The 27,638-nt window shown below is 38.9% G+C and overlaps 6 protein-coding genes across 10 annotated transcripts; 3 read left to right on the forward strand and 3 right to left on the reverse strand.

The window, feature by feature from the left end:
- Window positions 1-21: 21 nt before the first annotated feature.
- LOC9329517 (U-box domain-containing protein 6) lies at window positions 22-3,886 on the reverse strand. The gene is made up of 5 exons (XM_021011201.1): window positions 3,261-3,886; window positions 2,735-2,920; window positions 2,533-2,640; window positions 1,141-2,312; window positions 22-1,019 (listed from the first exon to the last, which is right to left on the reverse strand). The coding sequence occupies exons 4-5, from the start codon at window positions 2,025-2,027 to the stop codon at window positions 203-205; spliced, it is 1,704 nt and encodes a 567-aa protein (XP_020866860.1). The 5' UTR covers window positions 2,028-2,312; window positions 2,533-2,640; window positions 2,735-2,920; window positions 3,261-3,886; the 3' UTR covers window positions 22-202.
- Window positions 3,887-7,319: 3,433 nt separating this feature from the next.
- Window positions 7,320-12,274, forward strand: LOC9329518 (alpha-glucosidase 2). Its single transcript, XM_021013071.1, is given in 21 exon segments — window positions 7,320-7,549; window positions 7,620-7,693; window positions 8,005-8,425; window positions 8,509-8,595; window positions 8,692-8,760; window positions 8,890-8,986; window positions 9,230-9,312; window positions 9,404-9,511; window positions 9,582-9,703; window positions 9,804-9,911; window positions 10,010-10,083; window positions 10,183-10,308; window positions 10,469-10,536; window positions 10,719-10,868; window positions 10,945-10,998; window positions 11,109-11,165; window positions 11,271-11,420; window positions 11,541-11,632; window positions 11,712-11,821; window positions 11,887-11,950; window positions 12,034-12,274. Coding segments are annotated over 21 exon segments (2,382 nt in total). The 5' UTR covers window positions 7,320-7,438; the 3' UTR covers window positions 12,191-12,274.
- On the reverse strand, window positions 12,173-14,637 carry LOC9326776 (nuclear pore complex protein NUP54). Its single transcript, XM_021013073.1, has 9 exons — window positions 14,059-14,637; window positions 13,915-13,968; window positions 13,767-13,826; window positions 13,515-13,625; window positions 13,265-13,330; window positions 13,093-13,179; window positions 12,890-12,991; window positions 12,664-12,813; window positions 12,173-12,548 (listed from the first exon to the last, which is right to left on the reverse strand). Exons 1-9 carry the CDS (start codon window positions 14,443-14,445, stop codon window positions 12,435-12,437), a joined length of 1,131 nt encoding a protein of 376 aa, XP_020868732.1. The 5' UTR covers window positions 14,446-14,637; the 3' UTR covers window positions 12,173-12,434.
- Window positions 14,638-15,721: 1,084 nt separating this feature from the next.
- On the forward strand, window positions 15,722-21,889 carry LOC9329519. 5 transcript variants are annotated; one of them, XM_021013066.1, is made up of 10 exons: window positions 15,722-16,002; window positions 16,405-16,475; window positions 16,638-17,471; window positions 17,584-17,674; window positions 17,752-17,841; window positions 17,934-18,629; window positions 18,795-20,960; window positions 21,083-21,128; window positions 21,240-21,385; window positions 21,473-21,889. In XM_021013066.1, exons 1-10 carry the CDS (start codon window positions 15,936-15,938, stop codon window positions 21,730-21,732), a joined length of 4,467 nt encoding a protein of 1,488 aa, XP_020868725.1. In that variant the 5' UTR covers window positions 15,722-15,935; the 3' UTR covers window positions 21,733-21,889. The 5 variants fall into 5 exon arrangements, with proteins under 5 accessions (XP_020868725.1, XP_020868727.1, XP_020868726.1 ...); XM_021013068.1 differs by having other exon boundaries at window positions 18,810-20,960; XM_021013067.1 differs by having other exon boundaries at window positions 17,752-17,826.
- Window positions 21,817-23,717, forward strand: LOC9326777 (ATPase WRNIP1). The gene is made up of 2 exons (XM_021013072.1): window positions 21,817-21,896; window positions 22,023-23,717. Exon 2 carries the CDS (start codon window positions 22,035-22,037, stop codon window positions 23,610-23,612), a length of 1,578 nt encoding a protein of 525 aa, XP_020868731.1. The 5' UTR covers window positions 21,817-21,896; window positions 22,023-22,034; the 3' UTR covers window positions 23,613-23,717.
- On the reverse strand, window positions 23,698-26,942 carry LOC9326778 (glucose-6-phosphate 1-dehydrogenase 3, chloroplastic). The gene is made up of 10 exons (XM_002893412.2): window positions 26,594-26,942; window positions 26,163-26,380; window positions 25,992-26,086; window positions 25,770-25,884; window positions 25,319-25,524; window positions 25,083-25,232; window positions 24,875-24,995; window positions 24,572-24,801; window positions 24,297-24,497; window positions 23,698-24,173 (listed from the first exon to the last, which is right to left on the reverse strand). Exons 1-10 carry the CDS (start codon window positions 26,811-26,813, stop codon window positions 23,924-23,926), a joined length of 1,806 nt encoding a protein of 601 aa, XP_002893458.1. The 5' UTR covers window positions 26,814-26,942; the 3' UTR covers window positions 23,698-23,923.
- Between the last annotated feature and the right edge of the window lie 696 nt (window positions 26,943-27,638).

Here is a 27,638-nt window from a genome sequence, read left to right on the forward strand (position 1 = left end):
TGAAAAGTGAGGTCTCATATATAAAACCTGAAACATCAGTAGACATAGATACCTCTCGTGAGAGAGGAGTAGTTAGCAAAAATGGTGTGATCACAATGAGACCTGTACAAATCTATCGTCTCTATGCAGATGACTTGTAAAAGGTAAAAGACGAAAGAAAAAGCAACTTTACATAGGAGACTGTAAAACCTATCTTTTCTTCTTAATGGTGGATCGAGTAGCTTTTCTTCCAGAGGAAACTGAATGGTCTTGTCATTGTCTTCCTTCTGGAGATTGATTTAGTCAAAGGTTTTACTTCTGACTCTGGAGCTGAAACTGGCGCAGGTATAGCCATTGGTGCCGATACGGTTTTCCTGGGAGCTTCATCTCTCTTTGGTGATGGCTGATCTCTTTGCCTTTGTTCCCTGAACAGCATCAGAAGCTTCTGAGACTTGTCTCTTCCTCGGGGACTTCCATTCACTGATATCGAAACCAGAGATGGAATCACTCCTTCTTGTAGCACCATCTGGATACACGACTCACTTCCCGTACATAGGATCACAAGGCAAGAAACTGCTTGCTCTTGTTCAACCGTGTCACCGGTGTCTAGCACCGTTGCAAGAGTGCTGATCATTCCTTGTGTTGATATCATCTCTTCTTTCCCTTCCCGGCTAGAGGCTAGGTTTAGTAACACGGCTAATGACTTCTCTATCCACAAGTGGTTACCTGTTGATGCAAGGACTTGGAGGCTTTTGATAATATTTGATGAAAGAAGAGTGGGAATATTTGGAGAGTAGGTGGAGAGGTTGTAGAGGGCGTGAAGGGCGTGAAGGGCGTCCAGCTTGCATTGGGTTTCGGTTTCCTGAAGAAGAAGATTCACGAAAACGGGAACTGCTTGGCTTGAGCCAATCACAGGTTTGGCTTCCTCGAGGCATGAGAGGTTTAGATACAATGCAGTTGCTGGCCCTTGGGATTGGGAACAAGAAATCATTTTCTCCAGCAGTGGGATGACCCCTGAAGTCAGCATCAACTCTTTGTTCCTGCAGTGCATCCAAAAGAACGAAACAGAAGAGCATTATAAACGGGGATATTAGAAAGAAGATCAGAAACTGACATTGCTAAGGACTTCCGATTGCTAACAAAGACAGGATGTTAACTAACCTGTTATTGTTCACTGCTAAATTAAATAGAGCCATAGCTCCGGTTTCCTGAGCGGCTGCATTGTTTTCATGAACAGCTGATTCTAGAAACTGTAAAAATGCTTCAACGAACCCATTGGCCCCCATGAGGATCCTGGCCTCTTCATTATCCTTTAGCAATAGCCTGACATTTTCTACTACTTTGCACTTTTTAGCCAAGTCCTCCTCTTTGTCCAAGATTGCCAATATATCCTGATACCCCTCTAGAACATTGATTTCAGAATCCACCTCATCATTGACAACAAGATCATTGTTTTCTTCTTTTTGTTGTCGTTCAGATTCAATAGTACTACTCTCCTCCAAAGGAACGATTTTAACAACCTTCGGTGTGCACGATCCTACACTATCAACTGACTTTGAATTGGGGGATTCAGAGTCAGAGATGGTTAGTCTCCAGTAGTTGAGGTCAAGAGATTCTGGTGGTCCATTGGGGACTGAGATTCCATTCTGCTCACACCAGCTCGCAATCAGACCTTTAACACAGTAATTGGGAGTTAGGGAAAGATGTGGGAGCTGCTGCTGAGTCTTGGGGCAAGAATTATGTCCATCACTGAACCATTTCTCGATACAAACCCGTTCATAAGTCTGTCCAGAAGCAATAATGACAGGATCACACATAAGCTGCAAAGATATGGGACACCTACGTTCTTCTGGTGGGATGGGCATCTGTCCTGGTTTCCTACTGTTCATAGGCTTATAGTTAATAGAACCAAACTTGGATAGTTGACGCCCAAACGCATTAACACGATCTTCATTAGAACCTTGACCAGTGGGGGAACATGGTGTTGAACACGGAGAATCATTCTCATCCAACATCTCACTTCTGAATAGCTTGGAGTATTTTCTCATGAGATGCAAGAGGTAAGCCACAATTGACTCCTTTCGCTTGTCTTCTTCCACACGTGCCCTGTCAATGAGTTTCTTTAAAGCACGCCGCTCCGCCAGAGCTGATCTAGAAGAAGTTATACTTAATCTAGTAGCTGCCTGGTGAAAAATTTCAAGTTCGGTGCTGTCATTGCCGTTGTCAAATTTCTTCCCTTGTTGCAATAGTGCAATTATGCTATCACCAACTTCCTTCTCTGATGGATCAAGTAAGAACTTGGTGTGCTCTAGTTCACCAACAATGTCCAAAATCTGAAGAAATCAAATATCCAAATTAGAATTTGCTACTAGAAACTAGCATTTTATCAATTAGAATTCTAAAATCAACAAGCAAATAAAAACCAGGGTATGTATGAAATTATCAAACCAAAAAGACAAGCAACTAGCTAGAAATAGATGATACATAAGACCTGGAAAGTTCTTGATTTGCAACAAGGAAAGATTGTGCTGTGCACTGAAATAGACATCTCACCTGAGACCCAATTGAGCTAGGAACAATGTCCTCCACGCGTCTAAGATTATCGATAAGTGCAGATTTTGCTTTCTCAAATTTTCATAGTACAGCATCCCCAGTAATGGCCTGTTCGACAAAAAAAAAGTGGAGGAATTCAAGAGAGAGACCAAACACACAAATTAAAGAGAAAATGTATCCAAAGAAGGAAAGAGAAACTCACCAAATAAAGTTTGCTACACTCAGAACAGTGTTGAAGAATGTTCTTAGCCTTTTCAAGTGCAATATGTAACGAACACAAGGCTTGAATCCCTGATTTACTCCGAGGTCTTGCTTCTTCCAACGACGGGAAGATGGACAATACCTTGCAATAAACTGCAGATAGTTCCTTGCACATATCTCTATGTAACTGCATTTTGGCAAACAAAAAACTTTTAGCAAAGAATAGAGAACAACACCATTAAATGACAAGAGTTACCATCAAAGAACAAGAAGAGAAAAACTAAGATTCCCAATAACTCTCTCAACACAAGATTTGCTTACAAGTAACAGGGAAAGGGATCAAAAGGCAAAAACTGGATTCAAAGGAAAAACATTTATAAACAAAAGCAATCCAAACATAAAAATAACGAGACAACATGCTAAACAAAACCCCCTTTTCGTCCATTTGATTCCAACAACTAACCGACAAGAATCTTTGAGAAAGAATTTATGATTGAAACATATATGATTAATGAGCATATATGTACCTTGGCATCGCTAGCAGCGAACAAATTCTCCTCGAGCTCGCTAACATCCATGATCTAACCTCACCCTGAAAACTCTAATTAGCTAGCTACAGCCTACAGCTTTATACAAACCTGAAGACATTAAACAGATCTAAAGGCTGCGTGTCTTGGCGATCTAATTTTTAGATCTAAAGGTTTCTCTGGGTTTTGGTTCACAGGTCTGTTGAGCCACAGTCTTTCTGAAACCTTGTTTGGTCTTTGCCGGAACGGATTGAAGGTGGAGTCGGCTGGTGAGGAAAACGGTGTCGACGACGATTGGATTTGAGGGTTCGATTAGTAACCTTTTTTCTTGCTAGGTATGGGAGTTAAAGGGTTAGGGAATGGGTGTCTATAAGTCAACGAGTCTGGGAAGGATGTTTTGGGTCTGGTTTACTTCGGCGACGGCTCGGCGACAGGAACCGGTAACTCCGGTCAATGTTCTCGGCGTCGGAGTGTAACCGCAAAGGAGTCGCCTTTGTTACCGCCAGAGTTAATCGTTTGACCTTGTGTTCTCATCACCCGTAGCTTTTCAGATCTCTTCTTCGATCATCGTCGTCGGTTTTCCTTGCTTTTTTGTATCCGTGTTTCTCAGTTGTAATTTTGCCCAATTGGGATTGATTAATATATATTTATGATTTTTAAAAAAAAAAAAAAAAAAAAGAAAAAAAAAAGAAATTGAAACACGAACCAGACACGAGTTTTGGAAGAAGAAATTAACGCACGTGTGGAAAAGTCGCCACAACAATACCAAAAAACGAAAAACCGAAAATAACGTACCGGGAAAATGGGGACCGGCCACAAAGAGAAAAGGCTTCATAAGTGTAGAGAATCTATATATAATTAGAGAGTCTTCATCTAGGGTGTCCACATCATCATCCACTTAAGCATGCATCTAATTAAAAATTAAAAATTATAATTTATTTAAAATATTCATTCAATACATATTTATTTTTGGGAAAAATGTCGTTTTATCTCCCAACTTTCAAAAAGTGGTCAATCAATACGTCAACTTCATATGTGGCCATTTAAAACATGAAATAAACGTTGACTAACGTATGAGACATGGAACTTCGTTGACCAGGCCAAAATAGACATGCCGTTATCAGTCGTTAACGGAACTTCTAACGCCCGTTATCACCCGTAACGACTCTGTTAATCAACTTTCAAATTGTGGCCATTTTAAACATCAACTTCATATGTGGCCATTCAAAACATGAACTAATCGTTGACTAACATTTGAAACATTAGAATTCGTTGACCAGGCCAAAGTAGACATGTCGTCATCATTCGTTAACTGAACCTATAACATCCGTTATCACCCGTTAACGACACTGTTAGTATGTCCAAAAAGATTTTTCCCAAATGAAAACACCAAATCCCCAAATCTATTTCTACAACAGCTCAAACAAGATGAATAGTCCTATTATCTCTATCTGCATTTCAGAAAAGCTACATTTAGTCTAGGCCTGGGCATAATACCCGAACTCGAAGAACCGAACCGAACCCGACCCGAAAAATCCGACCCGAACCCGAACCCGAAGTTTTAAAATACCCGAACGGATTCTAAACTTGACAACCCGAAAAACCCGAACCCGACCCGAACTCGAACCCGAACAAGTACCCGAACATACCCAAAATATAAGTACATAGTTATAATATATTAGTAATATTTATACTTGTAATAACCTAAGTGCCAAAATTATTCGGATGTTAAGATATTCGGGTGTTTTAGCTACTTTGGGTTAGATTCGGGTTAAAATATTTGGGTTTTATAGATTTTTTGATTATTTTTCAATACTTTGCATAGGTCGGATACAAAATTTCTAATATTTGGATACTTTGGGTAAACCTGAATCCGAACCCGAAATACCCGATCCGAACCCGACCCAAACCCGAAGTTTTAAAATACCCGAATGGATCTTAGTTTTCTAAACCCGAAAAACCCAAACCCAAAAAACCCAACCCGAACCCGACCCGAATATCCGAACGCCCATGCCTATTTTAGTCCTATGATGGGTCTACAAGTTTGCTTCCATGATTCCTTTTTAGATTTAAAACAAATATATAAACAATGTTTGCTTCCAATTACTGGCTCTACGATTGTCTATATATCAAACCATGTCCTTGGATTATGCTTTAAACAAAAAATTTGTCCTGATTTTCTCTTGATTATTTTCAAAACGACGTCGTTTTGGATATACTAACAGAGTCGTTAACGGGTGATAACGGATGTTATAGGTTTTTTTAACGAATGATGACGACATGTCTATTTTGGCCTGGTCAACGAATTCTCATGTTTCAAATGTTAGTCAACGATTAGTTCATGTTTTAAATGGCCACATATAAAGTTGATGTTTAAAATGGCCATAATTTGAAAGTTGATTAACAGAGTCGTTACGGGTGATAACGGGCGTTAGAGGTTCCGTTAACGACTGATAACGGCATGTCTATTTTGGCCTGGTCAACGAATTTCCATGTCTCAAACGTTAGTCAACGTTTATTTTATGTTTTAAATGGCCACATATGAAGTTGACGTATTGATTGGCCACTTTTTGAAAGTTGGGAGATAAAACGACATTTTTCCCATTTATTTTTATTTATTATTATTTATGATTAAAAATATTTAAGTTAAATAAAAATGAATTAAAAATATAAGTAAAAAAACAGAGAAATATAAATTTATACATAATAATATAATTTGAATTTTGGAGAGAAAATGTTTAAGATTAATCATATTTAAAAATTTATAAACATTTTCTTTTTAAATTGATATATTAAAAATCAATATGATGGATATTTCAGTTTTAAAATTGATATATTCAAAATCAATATGATGGATATTTCTAAAACTGTATGAAATTTGAAAGATCATACATTTATTAGCTTTCAGAAAAAATATAGTAATGAATCATGACATACTTAAAAATCAATATGTTGGGTAATTCTAAAATTGTATGAAAGTTGAAAAGACATACATTTTTTAGTTTTCAAAAATCTATATAGTGAATTAGTGATGAATCTTATGACATATTACTAATTAAAATAATAGTTGATTAGTTTTTTAATTACAGCAAACCAAATGTTAAAATATAGCTAAATAGTATCGTATATACTAATTTTTTTAAAAAACTAAAATATAATTATGTATACTTTTAGTTTTTAGCTTATCATAAATATAATATAAAATTATATTTGATAGTAATACAAACATTATGCACTTATTAAAAATTTAAAAGTTTATTTTAAGAATATCAAAATAGGTGGAAAGAGCACAATTTCAACATTGAATTTAATAAGATAGAAACAAAAAAAAATAAAAAATATATAATATGAAAATATCGGAACTGAGTGACAAAATTATTCTTAGAAAGCTAAATTCCTAAAGAGAAAGTCAATATATAAAATGAGATATATATATATATACACATATATTTTTTTCTTTTCTTTTTTGCTTCTAAATACAATAGATATAAATTGGAAAAAACTAAACCACATTTAAAATATCAGACTTGAGTTTCGAAAATTATAAAAGAAAATATTATTCATAAGAATTCATGCACTAAAAGAGAAAATAGATAATGAACGGTTATAAGATACTAACTCAATACCAAATAAAAAACGTTTAATATATGTAGCATATTATAAATAGATGTGTAAATCCATATAATTATCACTTCTAACATTTATATTATATTTATATAACCGTTTTTTATCGATATAATTACATATAGTTTTCAAATAGTATTGTAATAGAAAATATTTAAAATAATGTAATTTACAAAACTATAAAAAATGAGTATATATAATTAAACACACGCAACGCGTGGGTCCATTTCTAGCCCGTTTAACTTGGCAAAATGACTCAACAAGTTTTGACAGCATTTTGGTCAATGTTGGTTTAAGCCATCATGTTTTGTTAAATAATGGAGATTGTACTACTATAATATGGTTTAGCTAATTTCTGTACTATAAAAAGACTTGGCAGCAACAATAGTATTAAAAAAAAAAAGACTAGAAAAGTGAGCTAGACAAAAAAAAAAGAAACAATCAGTTCCAATCACAATCAGCAATTGGTCAAATGACTCAAAGTCCACCTACTATTAGTTATCAGCTTCAGCGATAATTTACAGAGCACAGCATTTCTCAATCTATACTTAGTGATGACCGGATTAATCCCATCTGGTGATATCAATCCACTTTTGGATGATGAATCCCAGAGACCTCGTGTTATTACTCCTTTTCCTTCTCCTAAACTCACCGACTTGTCCATGGTAATTAACTCTCTATCTTTTGGCTTTTCTTCTTGTTTTCTCAGTGGGAAGTTTGAATTTTTGGTATCAGTTTCAAGGTGATCACAAGGAGAGCATGTATTGGGGAACTTATCGTCCTCAGGTGTATTTTGGAGTTCGAGCCAGGTATTCATTTGGAGACTCGGATTTGTTGCTTTTTATTAGTCAACTTTATCATATGATTCTGGACAACTTTCACCAAACAGTGTGCACGTGAATCAGTTATTCTGTTAAAGGTTAAAGAGCACTAGACTACTGTTACATAGGATTTGATGGAATTGATTTGTTTTTCTGTCTTGTTCATATAAGAACTAAAATAGCTAGTGGCTATTCTTAATGCTGGAAAATGGAATCTAATCACTCTCCTATATATATGCCATGTGAAACTGTGTTTCTTTCTTTCACAAGCTGCTAAGTTTTTGTAAATGACTATGCAGAACTCCTAAGTCCCTTGTTGCTGGCTTGATGTGGCTCGTTATGAAAGATGGGAAGCAAGTTATGAGGCATTTCTGTGAAAACTCTGCCGATCTTAAGTCGTTTGGCTGGAGAGAACACAATGGAAGAGATTTTGGACGGCAAGAGCTGTTTGAACAAGATATGGTTTTGGAGACAAGTTTTGTCAAGTCTAAGGAAGGCAGCCTTGGTTATGGAGGAGATTGGTCGATTCGTATCAATGTTAAAAATATGTTGAATGATGATGAAGTAAAGAGAAGTGCACATCTCTTCTTCTATCTAGCTGATGAAGGTGGCAATGGTGTGAATTTAGGCAAAGATGTGTTAGGGCTTAAAGAGAGTTCTGTCCTAGCTTCAGGCTCACGTCAAGATGTAGGAAACTGGCAGATGCACTTAAAATCACAGGTAACTTTTGATTTGAAACTGCTTTTTCTTATTAGTTAATGTCTTTGCAAAAAATAACCATTTTAGCTGCGCTTCGTCTGCAGAATCATCTTGAAACACATTATTGCGGTTTCAAGACGCCTGACATTGTCAATCTCTCTAACCTTGTTCAGCAAAATCTCACTGCACAGGTTATATGTTATATCTCAGGTTTACTAGTTTCTAAAACTGTGTTTTTAGTAACCACAATGCTTATATTATATGCCTCTTGGCTTGTATAGTTTCAGGAAGGGAAGTCTGGACTACTTCAGCTCTCTGACACGTCGGAAGATTCTTCCAACATTTATGTTTTTCAGGTAATCTATCAGTCTTGAATCTCTTGATCAAAGATATATGAATACAGATTTATTTAAAGACGAAAACAGCATCCGTAGCTAAATAACTCAAATGACTTCTTCATCCGCAATCCCCATTTTGCCATACAGATTTCCACGACGACCCAATCTACCATAGATATTGCATTTGTCTCTGGGAAAAGAGAAGAAGCTTCCAACATGGAAAAGCGTATAATGAGTCTTACAGGTTTATAACCCTCATGTTATTTCAGCATCATTGATCATTGGTTTACATTCACTGAACAATCAATATGTTTTATAGTTTTGGATAGTGGGCACCATTTCACTGTTGTAGGTCTATGAGCAGAGTTTCTATATAAGAAAATGTTTTATCTAACACTATTTCCTTTCAGTTTTGATTAGCTAGTATCGATTCTATCTTGTGTACTTCTATGACTTTTAGCTAAGTTTCCGTCTTTCTTTCGTATAGGTTTGCCACTCTCTAGTCTACTTGAAGAGAAACATTAAGAATTTGATGCAAAGTTCAAGGAATGCTTCAACCTTTCTGAAAAGGTGTGATTCTACTCCTTTCCCTAACACAAAAAACTTTTATGAGTCATCTCTTTTGCACGTTTTTTATGACTCTCTCTTCATGTAACCCCAGCTTGATCCTGAAACTTTCGTGGTTGGTAAAGCTGCAATTGGGAACATGCTTGGAGGCATTGGTTACTTCTATGGTCAATCAAAAATTCATGTTCCTAAAAGTACTCTGGTGAGTTTCAGTTCTCTTGCTTTTTTCACTCCAAAAACAGATTCATAGAGTTAACAATGTTCAGTTGCAGGCTAAAAGTGAGGATGATTTCTTGCTATATTGGCCAGCTGAGCTATACACAGCAGTTCCAAGCCGGCCCGTGTTTCCTAGAGGATTTTTGTGGGATGAAGGCTTCCATCAATTGTTGATCTGGTTAGTCATTATAGATCATTGAATAGTCTAAACAATTTATTGATATGTTTCTTTTTAAGTATTATTGTTCTTATAAGACATGATCATTCTTTGGATTCAGGCGCTGGGATGTCCATATAACCTTAGAAATCGTTGGAAACTGGTTAGATCTAATGAATATAGATGGATGGATTCCACGGGAGCAAATTTTGGGAGCTGAAGCTCTTAGGTTGTTATATATATATATACACTCTTACTAACCTCGGAAATGTTCATCATGCATTATTGTTTGTTGCTATTATGGATTCCAACATTTGTTTGCTGCAGTAAGATTCCAAAGCAGTACGTTGCTCAGTTCCCAAGTAATGGCAATCCACCTACACTACTTTTGGTGATACGCGGTAAGAGTCTTCTCGTGTGTCTTTTGATTATTCGATGTAGAGAACAAGGTTTCAATATCAAATCAACTACATGTTGACATTCCTTGTATATTTATCCAGATCTGATCAATGGGATACGGACAGAGAAATTTAGCAAGGCAGAAAGAGATGAAGTCTTGTCATTTCTTGACCGGGCTTTTGTACGGCTAGATGCATGGTTTAAGTGGTTCAATACTTCCCAAATAGGTAACAACATGGAGTCAATACCTTACAGAGTTGCAGGATGATTTCACTCTTCAACTGCTCTGTGTTTCATGTTTCTAGCATTTTAAGTGACTACCACACATTGAGTACATTAGTCCTACATTGAACGTTTTCGTATATTTATGACTTGATTAAACACCAGGAAAGGAGAAGGGAAGTTACTATTGGCATGGCAGAGACAATATAACAAATAAGGAACTAAACCCTCAGGTACGCTTTCTTGATCCTTAACTAAAATGTTACTAAAAGTTTACTATGTGATTTTTTCCTAGCTTCCTTTCTATTTAGTTGGTTTACCACTCTATTCTGCTACTTGTATAACAGAGAATTTGGTAGATTAATCAATAGACTTCAGAGATACCTGATGCCTTAACTTTCAACAAATTCTGCAGTCTCTTTCCTCGGGTTTTGATGATTATCCTCGGGCTTCACATCCAAGTGAAGATGAGAGGCATGTTGACCTCAGATGTTGGATGTATCTTGCAGCAGATTGTATGAACTCCATCCAAGAGTTTATGGGGAAAAAAGACAGACTTGTAACGGTTAGAAGAACATGACATGAAAATACAATCTCTAAATTTGTTCATCACATATATTTTTTGACACTGTATCCTGCAGGAGGATTACAGCTCAATTGCCAAGCTGCTTTCAGATTTCAATCTTCTGAATCAGGTTTATATTTTTAAATGCAAATGCCTACAAGGCTACCCTTTTATCACTTCTGTAATTTCAGACAAGAATCGCATGATCTCTTGTACTCACTCTCCTCTCTTCTTCAACAGATGCACTATGACCAGGACCATGGGGCTTACCTTGACTTTGGTAATCATACAGAAGAAGTAAGGAAATTTGAATGAATTGTGTCACAGAGAAGCCTAAATATCCACTGTCATGATAGTGAGAATTTGTTACTGAATCATATATGCTATGGTTTGATTCCCCAGGTTCGGTTAATCTGGAAAGAAGTAATTACAAAAGATGGACGTTTATCTCGAGAGCTTGTAAGGGAGACATTTGGGAAGCCAGAGCTAAGATTGGTTCCTCACATTGGTTACGTCAGCTTCTTTCCCTTCATGTTTAGAATCATCCCAGCGGTGAGTTATATATATATATTATGCACTAGTATCTACTATACTCCATTATCCATATGATTGTTGAAACCCTTGTGGACAACATAAAACTAAACCTTCACATTTTTTGTTGCTTGATGAAAGGATTCTTCAATACTCAACAAACAGCTCGATCTCATTTCAAACAGGAACATCGTATGGAGTGACTATGGACTACTTTCACTTGCAAAAACTAGGTGAGCTTGCTAGAACAAACATACCTGAGAATTTTCATTCTTCCGCGATTTCATAAACACTCATTTAGTCTTCATGCAGTTCTTTGTACATGAAGTATAACACTGAGCATGAAGCACCATATTGGAGAGGTGCTATATGGATGAATATGAACTACATGATTCTTTCTTCCCTGCACCATTACTCTACAGGTACATTTCTGAGCCCCCTACTTCACTACCAAAAACTTTGTATAACCCATCAAAATTTTCTGCAGTGGATGGACCATACCGCAGCAAGGCAAGAACAATATACGAGGAACTAAGGAGCAATCTAATAAGGTATGCATGCTTGTATTAGGTACAGTTGAAGTTGAAGATATCTGAGTATATATGGCCTTACCTATATTGTGTTGTTGATGCAGGAACGTGATTAGAAACTATGACCAGACTGGATATATCTGGGAACACTATGATCAAACAAAAGGAACTGGAGAAGGTGCACGTGTCTTCACCGGCTGGTCTGCACTTATCCTCTTAATCATGTCCGAAGAATACCTTCTATTTAAAAAACCGTTTTGATTACCAATATTTGTAACATTGAACATCAAACCTATCTGCCCGTGTTTGAGAACAAAATAAGGCAGTCTCTTCCAAACGCTTTAATGAAAATTATATCACAATACATCAAGATTTATAGCTCAGCTACTACGTACATGTTAAAGTCCAAAGCTAGCCTTGTCGTTTCTGAGCATAACAATGTGCGCATCCAGGAGGTAGTAAAGGATAGGAGAACTTCGAAACTAGAGTAATTGCAGATCCGCTTCTATGAGTCTTGAGCCATTTCTGTATCTTCAGCCACCATGATTTCCATATCTCTCATGTCTCGCTTCAATACGTTCCCAAGCCTTCCTATGGCTTCTGTCTCCTGTTGCAATACCTATTTACAATGTTCCAAACCGTTACATAGTGTTCTGATGTAGCTTCCTAGAGAAAAAGCTAAATATCTATACGCCAATACAGAGATTAGTGACCAAAGATGTTGCATATCATACCTCCTGCATATCTATCAAGCTCTGCTCGTCTATTTTAGTTGACCCAGGGAGATAAAGGGAACTACCAGCAGCAATTGAATTTGCTTGAGCACGAGATATTGTCTGCAGACTTTGCACCCTCCTAGAAAGCTCTGCTCCAGGACCTTTCACCTGAGAATCCACACCCATTTTTTACATCAAATTTTGTAAACCTCGAGTAGAAATTTAAATAAAAAATGAAACAGACCTGTCTTGTTATTGCAGTTAACTTCTCAGACAGTTCGGCCTCTCCTTTTGTCAAGGGTAACCGGAAACCCTTCCCTTCTAAGCCCTCTATTATCCTCATCACCTTCAAGCACACAAGCCAGAACACAACGGTAAATGTAATTTTGACTATAATCTGGACTCACATAACAAGGTAAGATCTTTCAACGCGATGACTTTTCTTACCCTCAACATGCGTCTTTGAAGACTCTGCTCCTTCTGTCTCAACCTTTCAATAGATGGAAAGGTTGATGCTTGCAAATGTCTCTGGAGCTGTAAAAACAAAATCAAACAAATTCTCGTTAGATTATCCACAAATAATATGAGAGAGACAGATAGTGGTGAAATGATAACTCACCATTTTAACATTGCTCTGAGTCGTTTTTATTCTATCCCTATCTGAGGCGAGAACTTCATCTTGAAGCTGTAGGAACCCAACAGAAAATAATGTCAAGATTCATTTGTCAATTTGTTCACATATCATTGATATAAATCTTCAAAAAAACAATATTTGCTTAAGCATCCCATAAAGCCACTTTCCCAAAAATGGACAAGGCACAAAACCACCAAACAAAAAGCATAGAATTTTCGCAGGTGATGAAATCAACCTTAAGGCGCTGAGAAAGATCTTTGAAACCTTGCACAAGCTGAGGCCACAGGCGCTCTCTTTCTGTTGAATCCATGCCTTCAAGTTTGCTCATAGCCTCTGCCCACATTATCTACCACCAAATACAAGCAATTCTTCAGAAAGATCTCCGAGAAATCATATAGAAACCAAGAAACTAATTAAAAAGATTCATTATACACAAGAAAGCTGCACATTTCCATGATATAGTAGAAAAGATTAAGAAGATACTCACATCTGAAACAGCTGCAGGCTTCACCCGGTACTGTGGTTCAGTCACGCTAAACAAAAGATGCTGCAGGACCATGGAAACAACAGTTAACATGACCAGAAAATTTATCACCAAATAACTAAAGAATCCAGAAATTTACACCTAAACTAACCTGAAAAGCATACTTGGGATTCGTCGGACCTTCCTTATACGCTTCAATGATGGCCTAAATCCAAATCAAGTAAACAAGACTTCTCAATCAATGTAAATACTAGGGTTAGGGATTTTTAGATCTGGAATTAAAGAAATATGAAACCTGGACGTCACGATCGGCGAGAGAGTAAGGAATTGGAGCAACGGGAGCCATCTGAGTAGTCAATTGAGCATTTGGAAACGGCGTTTGCTGCTGAGCGGTGTTGTTGAATGGTGACTGAAAACCAAAACTAGAAGATGGCTGTTGCTGAAACAGTGAACTCGGCTGCTGCTGTTGTTGCTGCTGTTGCTGTTGTTGCTGTGGCTGTTGAGATGAGAAGGGAGTAGAGAAGAGTGAGGAGCCAAATCCGCCGGAGGAGAAGGAAGGAACCGACGGCGTTCCGAACGCAGGCGTGGCTGACGGTGTACCGAACGCCGGTGAAGACGTGCCAAAGGCGGGTGTGGACGACGGAGTGCCGAAGGACGGCGACGATGACGGAGTGCCGAACATTGGGAAAAGGAGAGGTTAGATCTCTGTGAAGAAGAGAGAGAGAGAGGAATAAGGTAAAGGTTTTTTGTTAGGCAAAAGGCGCCATTCGGAGAACTTTAAAACGCAGCTCAAGTGTTCGACGGAAGTCTCGGTCCTGGCTCCCGTGACTCATCAGCTGTTTAGGGTTTTGTTCATCTTTCGCTTATTGGTCAAATACTTCATCAACTAACTCAAATTAGGCTTTTTTTTTTTTTTTTTTTTTTTTTTTTTTTTTTTTTTTACATCTTTGGATCGACAAGGTCCGATCCATAGCCAATCTCTACTACGCGGGGTAACGCGATTTACTGGAGTCGAACTCCGGTGGAGAAGGCGGAGTCAAGTGGACTTAACCACTTTACTAAAGGCGCATCCCCCAAATTAGGCTTCTTTTTTTAAGCACATTGTATATGATTTAATCCAAAGAGTAACACAAAGATACTAACACAAATTTTTATGTCAATGTATCTTGGTGAACTTAATTTAACTTATTTATTTTATAATTCATTTATGAAAATCTGAATTCCATAAAATATAGTCATACTTTTCGAACCGACAGAAAATATTGCATAAAATCGAGTCATAAATCTATCTTCGATTCTAAAATTTTAGACTATATATGTCTCTAGTCCTTGTATGGTAAAGAAACTAGAATAAAATACATACAATGGCAAAGACGATTGTGACTGCTCTTATTTTTTTAAAATTTATCTTCGGTAACTTAACCAAACGAATAACGATTTTCACGATTATTTTTCATCAGAACTCGAGCAAAACAAATTTTTAACCGTGTGGAAACATCACAAAAATCATCATTGACATCTAATATTATATGGATATTAGTTTTCAATACTTAATGTCATCCAATATAAAAATTAGTGATTTTAACTTTTTTAAAAAAATTGATCATGTTTTGATGAGATTTTTTTTTTTTTTTGTCATCCAATATTTGATGGAAAATTGTATATATCTAGCCAATATTTTACGTTTATATTTTGATATCCAAAAATCAAACCAATAACTAACTATAGATTCTAATTTTATACAGTCTTATCACGGATTTATGTAAGATGTATCAAGAATTGTGAAAGATTTTAAATACAAACAATCTATAAAAAATTAAAAATATATCCTAAAGAGATAAATAACATGAGAATAAATGATACTATAATTGTTTAGAAAATAAAATAAAAATAACAGTGATAATTAAAAACAAAAAAAAATAAAAATTTGTTTAGAAAAACTTAGCCTTTCCTTTCTCGCCCCTTCACTCACTCTTATTTTTCTCTCTCTCTCGATCTCGACGCGAAAAGCCTTTCTTCTCCAAAGGCAAAAATCGAAAACCTGCAAAAAGTTTCTCCGCCAAATCTCTCCAAAACCCTTCCTCCTCTCTTCTTTTCTTCTTCTTCTTCTACTCGGTCGCTTCTTCGTCTCCTTCTTCTTACGTAATCGAAGTCGGTTGTTTCAATCCTGCCATGGCCGAAGGGAAGTTCGATCTGCCTGACGATCTCATCGTTTCCAAATCTTCTGATCAGTTGAAAGGTACTTCCCTCTCAATTTGAGACTTGTTTCTCTCTTTGGATGTCTTGATGTTTGAATTTCTTCCGCTCTCGATCGATTTGATTGCGTATACACAAATGTAATCGTTTGGTTTCTGGATCTGAATTCCATATAATGCGGCAGCCATGTATAGCTTTGAATTTTGACCTGCTTAGGGTTCTACGATTTCAATCTATCTTTATCAATCTTGTTATGTCCGCTTTAGATGCATTAGCAACTTCATGTTTGGATTTAATCGATTCTATACTTTGGTATCTGGAAAGAAGAACCAATGATTTGTTCGTGCCTCTAACTCGAGCACTAGTGGTTTTCTGAATTTGTATCTGTTTGATTTCTCTGATTTCCTTCACCTATTGACTGCCTTGTTTTTGTTTTTTTCTGCAGAATTGGCCTCAGATAACAGCATTCCCTTGTCTCCGCAATGGCTTTACACGAAATCAAGCGAGAGCAAGATGGTAATACTTAATCTAGAAATATGCTATACGTTTTTTTTTTTCCACCTTATTGTATCAGAAGATGCTATGCCTATTCTTCACATCTAGAATGTGTCGAGTTCTTTGTTTCTCTGTAACATTTTTCCTCTTAATTCTTCATCTGATGTTCTTGCTATGTTGTAGGATGTTCGATCTCCTACTCCTGTACCCATGGGAAATCCAAGTGACCCAAATCTGAAGGATGCATGGCGCTTGGATGCACCCGAAGACAAAAAGGACTGGAGGAAAATTGTGCCTGAGAATGAAACTAGTCGCAGATGGCGTGAAGAGGAAAGAGAAACTGGTTTACTCGGTGCTAGGAAAGTTGATCGACGAAAAACAGAACGGCGCATTGACACTGTCTCAAGCAGAGATACTGGTGACAATAAAAATACTGCTGCTTCTGATAGGTGGAATGATGTTAATTCTCGCGCTGCTGTAAACGAACCCCGCCGCGACAATAAATGGTCATCTCGGTGGGGTCCTGATGACAAAGAGAAAGAAACCCGTTGTGAAAAGGTAGATAATATCAAGGACAAGGAGGAGCCACTGGGTGAAAGTCAATCTGTGGTTAGCAGCGTACGTACAACTTCTGAGCGGGACTCTGACCCTCGTGACAAATGGAGGCCACGTCATAGGATGGAATCCCAGTCTGGTGGGCCGACTTCTTATCGCGCTGCACCTGGGTTTGGACTTGATAGAGGACGAGCCGAGGGCCCAAATTTAGGGTTCTCTGTGGGCCGAGGAAGGGCAAATGCAACTGGGAGGGGTTCTTCAACTTCCTTAATTGGTGCTGGTGCATGTGCGTCTGCCTCTATGTTTAGGTATCCAAGGGGTAAGTTGCTTGACATGTATAGAAAACAGAAGCCTGATCCTTCCCTAGGTAGGATACCGACTGACATGGAGGAAGTTGCTTTCATAAGTCAAGTGGCTTTTGTTGAACCTCTTGCTTTTCTCGCACCTGATGCCGAAGAAGAGGTATGGTCTCCACTGAGAACTTGCTTCCATTGCCCTTTTTCATGAGTGTGGCTTTAGTTTTTTTTATTTCTTATTCGTAACTGACTTTATTGACGGGTATCTTATCTATCAGGCAAACCTTAATGGCATATGGAAGGGAAAGATCATTAGTAGCGAAGTTTACACTCCATCTGGGGAAGAATCGTTTGGTGAAAACTGTGCGGGTATGTTATCTTATCTTTAGCTGCTTGGTCTCTCTCTTTCCACCTAGCATAATATGACAGATGCTTCTCTGACTCAGGTGAAACAAAAGTTGATGGTGCTTTGCTAGGGTTTGTTAATGGTGACAATGGTTCTATGCAAAATAGTGATTCTGGTACGTTCGTGATAGGTATTATTAACTGGGTCTTCAGTATTACGTATTGTTTAGCTAAGGTCCATTAAGGTATATTCTGAATAAAAATCGAATAATTATTGCTGTAGGATTACTTGGTAGTCATAATGGAGATCTGGGGGGTGCTCCAAGCGTCTCAAGATTGAATTCTGTGGCTTCTGAAAGTTATGGATCTTTTGGAGCTGGTATTCAAGTTTCTCATGGAAGTCCTGAAGCAGTGAGATCAGTTTTTACTAAGTCCTCTGTGTTGGATGGGAGCGAATCCGTTGTTGGGTCTTTCGAGCAAGAATATATGGGCAAGCTGCAGCAACCAAATATTGAAGTAGATCACTCAGATGGGGCTATGCCACCTGAGGAGTTTTTATTCTTGTATATTGATCCTCAAGGAGTAATTCAGGGACCATTCATTGGTTCTGACATTATTTCATGGTTTGAACAAGGGTTTTTTGGGACAGACCTACAGGTTCGCTTGGCAAATGCTCCAGAAGAAACTCCTTTTCAAGATCTAGGTAGGGTCATGTCATATTTAAAGACAGAAAGCTCCCATGCCCATATCAGTAACCAAAAGAGTGAGCTAGAAGAGAGTAGGTTAAAAGCAAATTCAGACACTGGTTTATCAATTGCACCTGTAGCAGAATCAAATGATTCATCCTCTCGTTCGTTTTCGGTGTATAACAACCCCTCAGCTCAGGATAATTTTCAGAGAAAGTCTGAGGCAGAAGTTTATGGGACACCACCACATGCTGAGGACCGAAGTTTCTTGGACTTCTCTGCTCAGGATGAAGGTTTGTTATGCTGCTAACCTTTTCTCATTTTGTGTGCATTTGTGTGGGAGAACACTTGTCTTTCTTTGGGGTTTGATATACTTGTGTAGAAGCTTTCATGTTCATATTAATTTCTTTTGTGTTCATCCTAACTAAACAGCCTTTTTGTATTTTTTTCTAAATCAGAAATTGTATTCCCAGGAAGAGCTGGAGTTTCTGGTTATGCGTCAGTAAAATCCTCTACAAGTATGCATGATGCTTTAATGGAATTTTCTGGCCAGTCTGCTATTCCTGTTGAATCAACTAAGGCTGCTACTCAAAAGCAGAATGAGAATAAGCTGCACCCGTTTGGTGTGTTGTGGTCTGAGCTAGAGAGCAGTAATGCACCAGTTAACCTGTTACCAAACAGGTCTTATGATGCAATGGGGGAGCCTAGTGGTTCAATAGAAAATTGGCCCATTGATTCCCGAAGAAGTAAACTAGTTGATCCCAACATGTCCCTTGATGCTCTGGCTTCTAACCGGATGTCGCAGTTTGAACATGTTTCCAACCGCTTTAGCCTTGGGGATCAACTTTCATCAAATCAACATCACCAACAGCAATTCCAAAACCGGGATATGCTGTCGCATTCACATATAGGTGATCAAGCTCAGGATCTTGAGCATTTAATAACTCTCCAGTTGCAGCAGCAACAGAAGATTCAGTTGCAACAGCAGCAGAAGATTCAGTTGCAACAGCAGCAGAAGATGCAGCTGCAACAGCATCAGCTGGAACAAGAGCATCAGTTACATCAGAAGCTCTTACAGGAGCAACAACAGTCCCATGCTCGACAATTGCATTTTCAACAGATTCTACAAGGACAGACTCCTGATTCAAGGTTTGGGCAGTCCCATGACTTCCCTCGATCCAACAGTGTTGATCAGATGTTGTTAGAGCACCAGCTAATGAATGAACTGCAGAAAAATTCTGGTCATCCGTCACAAAATTTTGCACCATACCTTGAGCAACTTGCTGCAGGAAATTTTGGTCAATTGCCACATGAAGGCCGTCAGAGAGAACTACTTGAACAGCTACTTTCAACAAAAATGCAATCGCAGTATGGACCAATGCAATCTCAATATGGACTAATGCAATCTCAACATGGACAACTGCAATCTGAAGCAACTCGGTCTTTGGATTACCAACTGCTGCAGCAAGAGCAGCTGATGCAATTGGCAAACGGAGTGAGGCACAATACACTATTGGAGGAACAGAGACATATTGACCCTTTGTGGCCATCTGACCATAATGATCAGCTTCTAAGAAGTCATCCTGGGATCCACCGTTCGCGGTCCTCTACAGGATTTAGACCACTAGACTTTCATCAACAGCAGCAGAGGCCACCCTTCGAGGATCAGTTTGGTCAACTTGAGCGGAACCTTTTATATCAGCAACAGCTTCGACAAGAGTTATTCGAGCAGGGTCTGCCATTTGAGCGATCAGCATCCTTACCCGTAAGTGTATCGGGGATGAATCTGGATGCAGTAAATGGTCTTGGACTCTCTCAGGGTCTGGAGTTGCGGGATGCCACTGCCCACATGCAGATTGGGAATTCTACTCTGGGTTTCAATCATCAGAATCCCCGTATACCATTAGGTGAACCTCATTTTTCACAGTTGGAACCAATGGAAGGACGCTGGTCTGGAGCTGATACACAGGTTGTTGGTGAGTGGGCCGAATCTCAATTTCATAGATCAAATATTGATGCTGAACATCATAAAATGAGGTCAGAAAGTAGGAGAATGGGTGAAGATTCCAACTCATGGATGGTAGGTGGAACTACAGAAGACAGGTCAAAACAGCTATTTATGGAGTTGCTCCACCAGAGACCTGGCCATCAATCTGCTGAATCACCAAGTATGAACCGTGGGGAATCCTATGACAGGATGGCTCCTTCTGGCCTTACCCTAGGGATTCAAACACTAGGCGGCCTTTCAGACCATGGTGGTAGTCTTAATGCTCCATCTACTTTTGGGGCTCGAGCATTTTCTGATGAACAGATCAACAGATCATCCGGAGATAGGAACAATATGGGATCATTGCACCGTAACAGTTCCTTGCTTTCTGGAATTATTGATGGTGGGCGGTCAAATCAGAATGAAAGTCAAGCCTTCAGTAATATGTTTGCTATGAACAAGGACACAAACGACATCAAAACTTGGAACAACGTGCTGCCTAAAAATGATGGAATGGGAAGGATGATGTCATATGAAGCCCAAGACAGAATGGGCAAGCAAGCAGTATTAGACTCCCTGGTTCAAGAGGAGCTTCCTGTTGTTACGCCTGGTCAACATTCTTCTTTCAATATCTCTGGTATGTAATTTTCAGAGTAATTGCATCTTTCAAGATTTTGTTTTTTCCCGGAATTCATGGTTTGGAAGGTTGAATTTTGCTTAGTTATTATGAAGGCTTATCCTGATATTATCTTGCTGCAGACCAATACAGTGACAACTTGGTTGGAGAAGACAGAAGGAAGGATAGGTAATTTTGTATTCTGAGACGTTAAGCACCAGTAGATTAGATATATAAAACACCCTGAACTCGCATACCTCTTTATTCCTGCCGATCAAATGTTTAGGTGATTGTTTGTAGGTTGGTAGTTCCATCACATGGACAGGATTCAGTTTTGTTAAAAAGGCCTCCCTCATCCCATTCTTCATCATCGCATGAAGGATTGCTTGAGCGTATGTCTGACACAGCTAGCAGGACAGCAGCAAGTTCTTATAGTGGAATTGAAGGTATATCTATCACAAGGATCGTTTTTTTTTCTTTTTGGGTATTATTGATGGAAAATGGGACTCAAGTCTGTAAACAAATATTATCAGGAGGTGTGAGACGGGAATCAGGAGCAGCGGGAAATAAAGGGTCAACGTCAGAGGCAGCATCGTTCAGTGAGATGTTGAAGAAGAGTAATAGCATGAAGAAGGTGGCAGCAGAGTCAACTGATGCAACCGAAGGAAGCAAAGGTGGCGGTGGGAAGAAGAAAGGGAAGAAAGGGAGGCAGATAGATCCAGCTCTTCTCGGTTTCAAAGTCACTAGCAATCGCATTCTTATGGGCGAGATCCACCGTGCTGATGATTTTTAACTCTTTGTTTTCTTTTTGTACAAAATCTTTACATGTAAAGATTAGCTTCTCAAGCTTAGGCGTATAGGTTTTTTACAGAGAAGATATAAAGACGTATCTTCCATCACATTGGTTGGAACACAGAAAATAAAAATAATAATGGTTTTTAGCTCAGAAATGGTCTGGTTCGTAAAATGTTACATTTTTTATTATTATCTGAAGGTTTTTATTTTCGAGTTGCAAAACAAAATTTAGTCAAAGTTGCTAAAATGAGCATGCTAACTGAAACAGCATTTGGTGTTTTTCCACAGTAGAAGTAGAAGATGGAGCAGCTAGTGAGCATGGGTTTCTCCAGCGATTTGGCCGCCGAGGCTTTAACGGCCACCGGCGGAGATTCCATTCAGAAAGCCACCGACTGGATTCTCTCCCACCGCTCTTCCCCCCAATCCACCGCCACGTTACAGCCCAAACTCGACCGCTTCCTCTGCCTTAATCCCAAAACCCTAAGCCCCGTCGTGGGTGACGATTCCAGCAAGCGCCCCAATCCCGAAACCCAAATCCCCGTCGCGGCTGATGATTCCAACAAGCGCCCCAAGCTCTCATCATCCCGCCACCGCCAACACCAGCCATTGTCGGAGCGTATGCGTCCTCGCACACTCGACGATGTTGTAGGTCAAGAACATCTCCTCTCACCCGCTTCTCTCCTCCGTTCCGCCATCAAATCCAATCGCCTCCCTTCTATTGTCTTCTGGGGTCCTCCTGGCACCGGAAAGACCTCAATCGCCAAGTCTCTCATCAATTCCTCTAAGGACCCGTCTCTGTATCGCTTCGTCTCCTTGTCTGCTGTTACTAGCGGGGTTAAGGATGTTAGAGACGCCGTTGAGAGTGCCAAAAGACTTAATCTTGAAGGTAAAAAGAGGACTGTGTTGTTTATGGATGAGGTTCATAGGTTTAACAAGTCACAGCAAGATTCATTCTTGCCTGTTATTGAAGATGGTAGTATCCTCTTCATTGGAGCCACCACTGAGAACCCATCTTTCCATTTGATCACACCTTTGCTCTCACGTTGTAGAGTTCTTACTCTTAATCCCTTGAAACCCAACCATGTTGAGACCCTTCTTAGACGAGCTGTAGATGATTCCGAGAGAGGTCTCTCCAATAGTGTTGAGGTTGATGATTCTGTCATTGAGTTCTTGGCTTATAACTGCGATGGTGATGCACGCGTCGCCTTGAATGCTTTGGAAATATCAGCTACTATGGCTACCGCTCGAGCCGGATCTGATGCTGTTGTGTCTATTGATGATGCAAAGGAGGCTCTTCAGTGCAAACATTTGGCCTATGACAAGGCAGGGGATCAACATTACAACCTCATAAGCGCACTTCACAAGTCTATGCGAGGAGGAGATGCTAATGCTGCAATCTACTGGCTGGCTAGAATGCTCGAGGGTGGTGAAGAGCCGCTTTACATTGCGAGGAGACTTATAAGGTTTGCAAGCGAGGACATTGGGCTTGCTGACCCTTCAGCTCTTACCCAGGCAGTTGCGTGCTATCAAGCTTCGCATTTCTTGGGTATGCCTGAATGCAATGTGATTCTCGCCCAATGCACCGCTTACTTGGCACTGGCTCCTAAATCTGTTGCAGTTTACCGAGCAATAGGAGCTGCACAGAAGGTTGTGAAGGACTCGGTTGGACAGAATGAAGGAGTCCCTCTACACCTGAGGAACGCTCCAACCAAGTTAATGAAGGAACTCGGCTATGGAAAAGAGTATATATATCCTCCGGATGATCCTTCTTCTGCGGCAGCTCAGACATATTTACCTCCGTCTCTTCTGCATTATAAGTTCCTGGAATGGCCACATGGTGTTTCAGGTGATCTCCAAGATCAGGAACACAAGTTCTAACCGCTATTCTTTTTTCTTTTCTTTTTGGTATGTGATGTATAGAGAGAATCATGTTGTTCAAGTCTTTGAAGAGGCTACACTTTAATTTGTGGTTTATTTCCTTCATTGAAGGCGAAAGGGTGGCAACAAAAGGGTAGAAAGAGAAATCCTCACTTTATTATTCAAGATACAAAATCGAACAAACTTACTTCTATCTCTGTAAACGAAAGAAAGTTTCCATGGTCCCACTCCCCCACAAACCAACACAAATTAATGAAAATTCTCAGACGTGGATCTATGAACAAAAAATGCTGATTGATTCTTCCACTCTTTCACTGATCCAGACTTAGGTCTCCCCATTGGACCTTGTGTTTTGCGGCTAGATAATGGGCACCGACTGGACCACGACTGCCGTAAGGATAGAATTCTGGGATTTTCTTCTTTTCTTCTATCTCTTTGAGCAATGGAGTGAAAAGCGCCCAAGCAGCATCAAGTTCATCGCTTCTTATGAACAACCTGCGTTCGCCTTCGATCGCATCTAACAAAAGCCTCTCATATGCATCTGGAATCTCCTTTGAATACCTTTAACAGAAAAATTGGTATATGAAACTAGCTATAGGCAAAAAGAACACAGGTTTGATAAAGTTGAGGAGTACATATACAAAGAACACCTCAAAGCTCGTCTTTATTATTTTCTTAACTTACCTTGCTGAATAAAGAAGATTTAAGTTACTCCGATCTAATCTCATTCCTAAACCAGGGACCTTGTTGTTGATTTTCAAATAGATAGCTTCATCTGGTTGGACGCGGATGACAAGCTCATTTGTGGTCTGGTCAAGATCAGTACCAGAATTCCGGTTATATAAATTTCCAGGCACATGCCTGAACTGCACCCTTATCTCCGCACTGTTCCAATAGATATATTTATATTATTACAGGCAAACCAGAACATTTACAAAAAAAATAACAAAGTTTGGTACCTCCGGGTGTTTAGTGCTTTCCCAGCTTTCATTAGAAAAGGTACGCCATCCCATCTTGCATTGTCGATGAAGAGTGCAGCAGCTGCAAATGTCGGGGTCAGGCTACCTTTTGGCACAGTTTTATCATCAGTATAGCCTGGATAAGTGACTCCTCCTATGCTGTGGCTCTTGTACTGTCCTATCACCACATCTTCAAGTTGTATTGGCCTCATTGAACGTAGTACCTTTACCTGAATTGATGCAAGGATCTCAAAATACTGCCTTGAAATAAACAAAATTATAAGAAAGGGAACAATAGGAGACCTTTTCATTTCTGATATCCTCTGCATCCAAACTCACAGGTGTTTCCATGGCGAAAAGAGCTAATATCTGAAGCAGATGATTCTGCATTATATCTCTTATTATTCCGTAATTGTCAAAGTACCTGAATTCAAAGAATAGAAGAGTATCAAAACATAAGCTTCAACACAGAGGAGAAATAAAATATCAGACAGAGGACAACAATGATTACCCTCCGCGTCCTTCAGTGCCGAAATCCTCAGAAAATATGAATTGCACGTTCCTTATATACTGCCTTGACCATAACGGTTCAAATATAAGATTTGAGAATCGAAGAACCGACAAGTTCTCAACTAGCTCCTTTCCTAAGTAATGGTCTATCCTGTAAAAATCAACTTTCCGTATCAGCAAGGTATCTAAAACCATCATCATTAAACATTTACAATAACATAAACACAATATCTCCACCTAAATATTTGGTCTTCCTCCAGGTACTGCTTAAGAGACTTTGTTAAAGCAGCTGAGGTTTTGGCATCTCGGCCAAAAGGTTTCTCAACAATGACCCTAGTCCATCCATTGACAGATGAAGCAGATGAGCTTGCACATTTCACCGCGTCAACAAAGATATTTGGAGGGATTGAAAGATAGAAAAGGCGGTTCGAAAGTCTTCCACCCTGCAAATAGTTATGTGATGGATAAGAACAGATAGGAAAGAATAAAAGTAAGAAGACCAAACTTTTCTAGTTTTTACTAATTTTTCAAACAAACAATAATAGTTTTTTCCAATTATGTATCCCACCTACCAAGGTAACGCATGACCTGAATTAGCCTTCAGAAAAATGAGGCAATGATGCAATATGGTTGTAAAGAATTCATGAGGAAGGAAGAAAAATGAATATGCTGAGTAAAACATCAATACCTCATGCTCCTTGAGCTTCTCGTCCAATGCAACAAAATGTTCCTGAGAATCATACTGACCAGAATGGTAAAAACATCTCTTGAGAAACTCTTCCATCTTTTTACCGCAGTTTGCCCTGAAACATCACAGTTAAATGTTAGACAAACGATCTCTGACAAAGTACCAAAGAAAAGAAAACATAAGGACCAATATCTTGGTGGTTTAAAAGCTACAATAATTCACCTCTTATCAATTCTACATGTCAGTGTTTTGCTGACCATGTCTCTAAGTTCAGCATCTGTCATCTTACTCCTTGCATAGCCGAATATTGTAAAATGCTGCAATGAAAAACAGCTTAACACATTAATTAATATAACAATCACATCAGAAAGAAGGAGAGGAAGTTATTTATACCTCAGGAAGACAGCCTTCATAGTAAAGTGCGAAAAGAGCTGGGAATATTTTCTTCTTGGCAAGATCACCAGAGGCTCCCACCACCGTGATACTGACTGTTGACTGGTGTTCACCGCCATCAGACTCTGCTACAACCTTGTCAGCTTCAAGTGAGGGAATCGTTAACAAGCCTCCATCTTTCGGTTCCTCGGCCGGGCTTGACTTGGTGGCTACTGAGCCTAAACAACACAATTGTAAGCACATTAGGGAGCATTCATTTCATGCATTGTTTTGTCTAAAGTTGGAGACTTTTGTATAAGAAAATCTATCTAAAATCAAGCAGACATTTATGAAGTACTGAAATCAATCCTATTTATATATACAAGCTTTCAAGTTACCGGCAAAGCAAGGCATAAAGAAGAAAACCCAATTGAGAAACCAATTAAAGTTACCATCTTGCGCGACAACAGAACTCTGAACGGACTTCCTCTGCGATCTAACACAGAGCTCGTCGAGATTAAGCCCCTGAGGAGAAGCGTAGTGGAAGGAGAGTGACCGGCGTGGATCAACAACATTGATCAGCGAAGAATGATAATGATTCGACAAGAAAGGAGACGACCAAGTGCGGGAGCGGTAGGTAGGGCAGGAGAGAGACGAAGAAAACGATGACATTTTCGAATTAGACGAGTGTGAGTTTGGATGCACTATTTTATGAGCGAATTTGTTAACAAGGACAATTGTCAAATTTTTGAGCCTTTTCACGTCTCCCAAAGGTTATTATGTCTTTGCCAAATATCTGTGGTTTTTGTTGGTATAGTTAAGTGAAAGGTTATTTGCAAATAATAATATTATTCAATTCACACAAGTGGTCTTTTGAAGGATTTGCAACTATTGTATGTATTGTTTCCCTCTAACCAAATGATTTCATCTTTCTTTTTTTTTTTTGTCAACAGTTTTTAATTAAAAATTTTAAAGAACCATTCCTGAGGAACGTTGTTTACATATGTGATGTGATGCGGTTCGGTGCGAACTTTTCGCGCCAAATTATCCGCTTTTACATTTGCACTTCGAAGGATTAAAGATAAAGAGAAGCTTAAAAAATTCATCTTTGTCTCTCTATAAATCTTCTAAATACACTGAGAAGGCCGGCCATTCGGTTGGGGAAGACACCATCTTCACCAGGTCTGAACAGTCTGTATAAAAAACTACTTCTTGATTGTCGGCTCCAATCATATACTTTATCGCCCAAATGATTTCATCTCATTATTGAGAGTATTGTGAAATTTATTTGATGGTTGTAACAAAAAAGAAAAAGGATACTATTCATGTTTCATGAATCTTGATTCATGATATTAGGAGTAACCTGTAAATAGACTTCATAATGTATATGTGTATAATGTAGGTCAGTCATCTAATTGCTAAATATTTTTCTCATTACAATATATACTTATATCATTGACCAATACATTTTTTATGCATTATTTGTGTGGAAACCAT

This window comes from Arabidopsis lyrata (genome assembly GCF_000004255.2).
Source record: "Arabidopsis lyrata subsp. lyrata unplaced genomic scaffold ARALYscaffold_1, whole genome shotgun sequence".
In the NCBI taxonomy this organism is placed as follows: Eukaryota; Viridiplantae; Streptophyta; class Magnoliopsida; order Brassicales; family Brassicaceae; genus Arabidopsis; species Arabidopsis lyrata.

What these genes read in the sequence shown, in the direction of transcription:
- LOC9329517 (XM_021011201.1), bottom strand. Translation starts at nt 2,027, where the DNA reads ATGAGAAAATACTCCAAGCTATTCAGAAGTGAGATGTTGGATGAGAAT. An exon ending in TTAGCAGTGAACAATAACAG is followed by an intron (nt 1,020 to 1,140) that starts GTTAGTTAACAT and finishes GATGCACTGCAG; the next exon opens with GAACAAAGAGTTGATGCTGA.
- LOC9326776 (XM_021013073.1), bottom strand. Translation starts at nt 14,445, where the DNA reads ATGTTCGGCACTCCGTCATCGTCGCCGTCCTTCGGCACTCCGTCGTCC. An exon ending in TCGCCGATCGTGACGTCCAG is followed by an intron (nt 13,969 to 14,058) that starts GTTTCATATTTC and finishes ATTTGGATTTAG; the next exon opens with GCCATCATTGAAGCGTATAA. An exon ending in TAACTGCAATAACAAGACAG is followed by an intron (nt 12,814 to 12,889) that starts GTCTGTTTCATT and finishes GTGGATTCTCAG; the next exon opens with GTGAAAGGTCCTGGAGCAGA.
- LOC9329519 (XM_021013066.1), top strand. Translation starts at nt 15,936, where the DNA reads ATGGCCGAAGGGAAGTTCGATCTGCCTGACGATCTCATCGTTTCCAAA. An exon ending in TTCTGGTACGTTCGTGATAG is followed by an intron (nt 17,842 to 17,933) that starts GTATTATTAACT and finishes TTATTGCTGTAG; the next exon opens with GATTACTTGGTAGTCATAAT. An exon ending in TTCTTATAGTGGAATTGAAG is followed by an intron (nt 21,386 to 21,472) that starts GTATATCTATCA and finishes AAATATTATCAG; the next exon opens with GAGGTGTGAGACGGGAATCA.
- LOC9326777 (XM_021013072.1), top strand. Translation starts at nt 22,035, where the DNA reads ATGGAGCAGCTAGTGAGCATGGGTTTCTCCAGCGATTTGGCCGCCGAG.
- LOC9326778 (XM_002893412.2), bottom strand. Translation starts at nt 26,813, where the DNA reads ATGTCATCGTTTTCTTCGTCTCTCTCCTGCCCTACCTACCGCTCCCGC. An exon ending in ACATGTAGAATTGATAAGAG is followed by an intron (nt 25,885 to 25,991) that starts GTGAATTATTGT and finishes GTGATGTTTCAG; the next exon opens with GGCAAACTGCGGTAAAAAGA. An exon ending in AGAAGCTCAAGGAGCATGAG is followed by an intron (nt 25,525 to 25,769) that starts GTATTGATGTTT and finishes AACTATTTGCAG; the next exon opens with GGTGGAAGACTTTCGAACCG.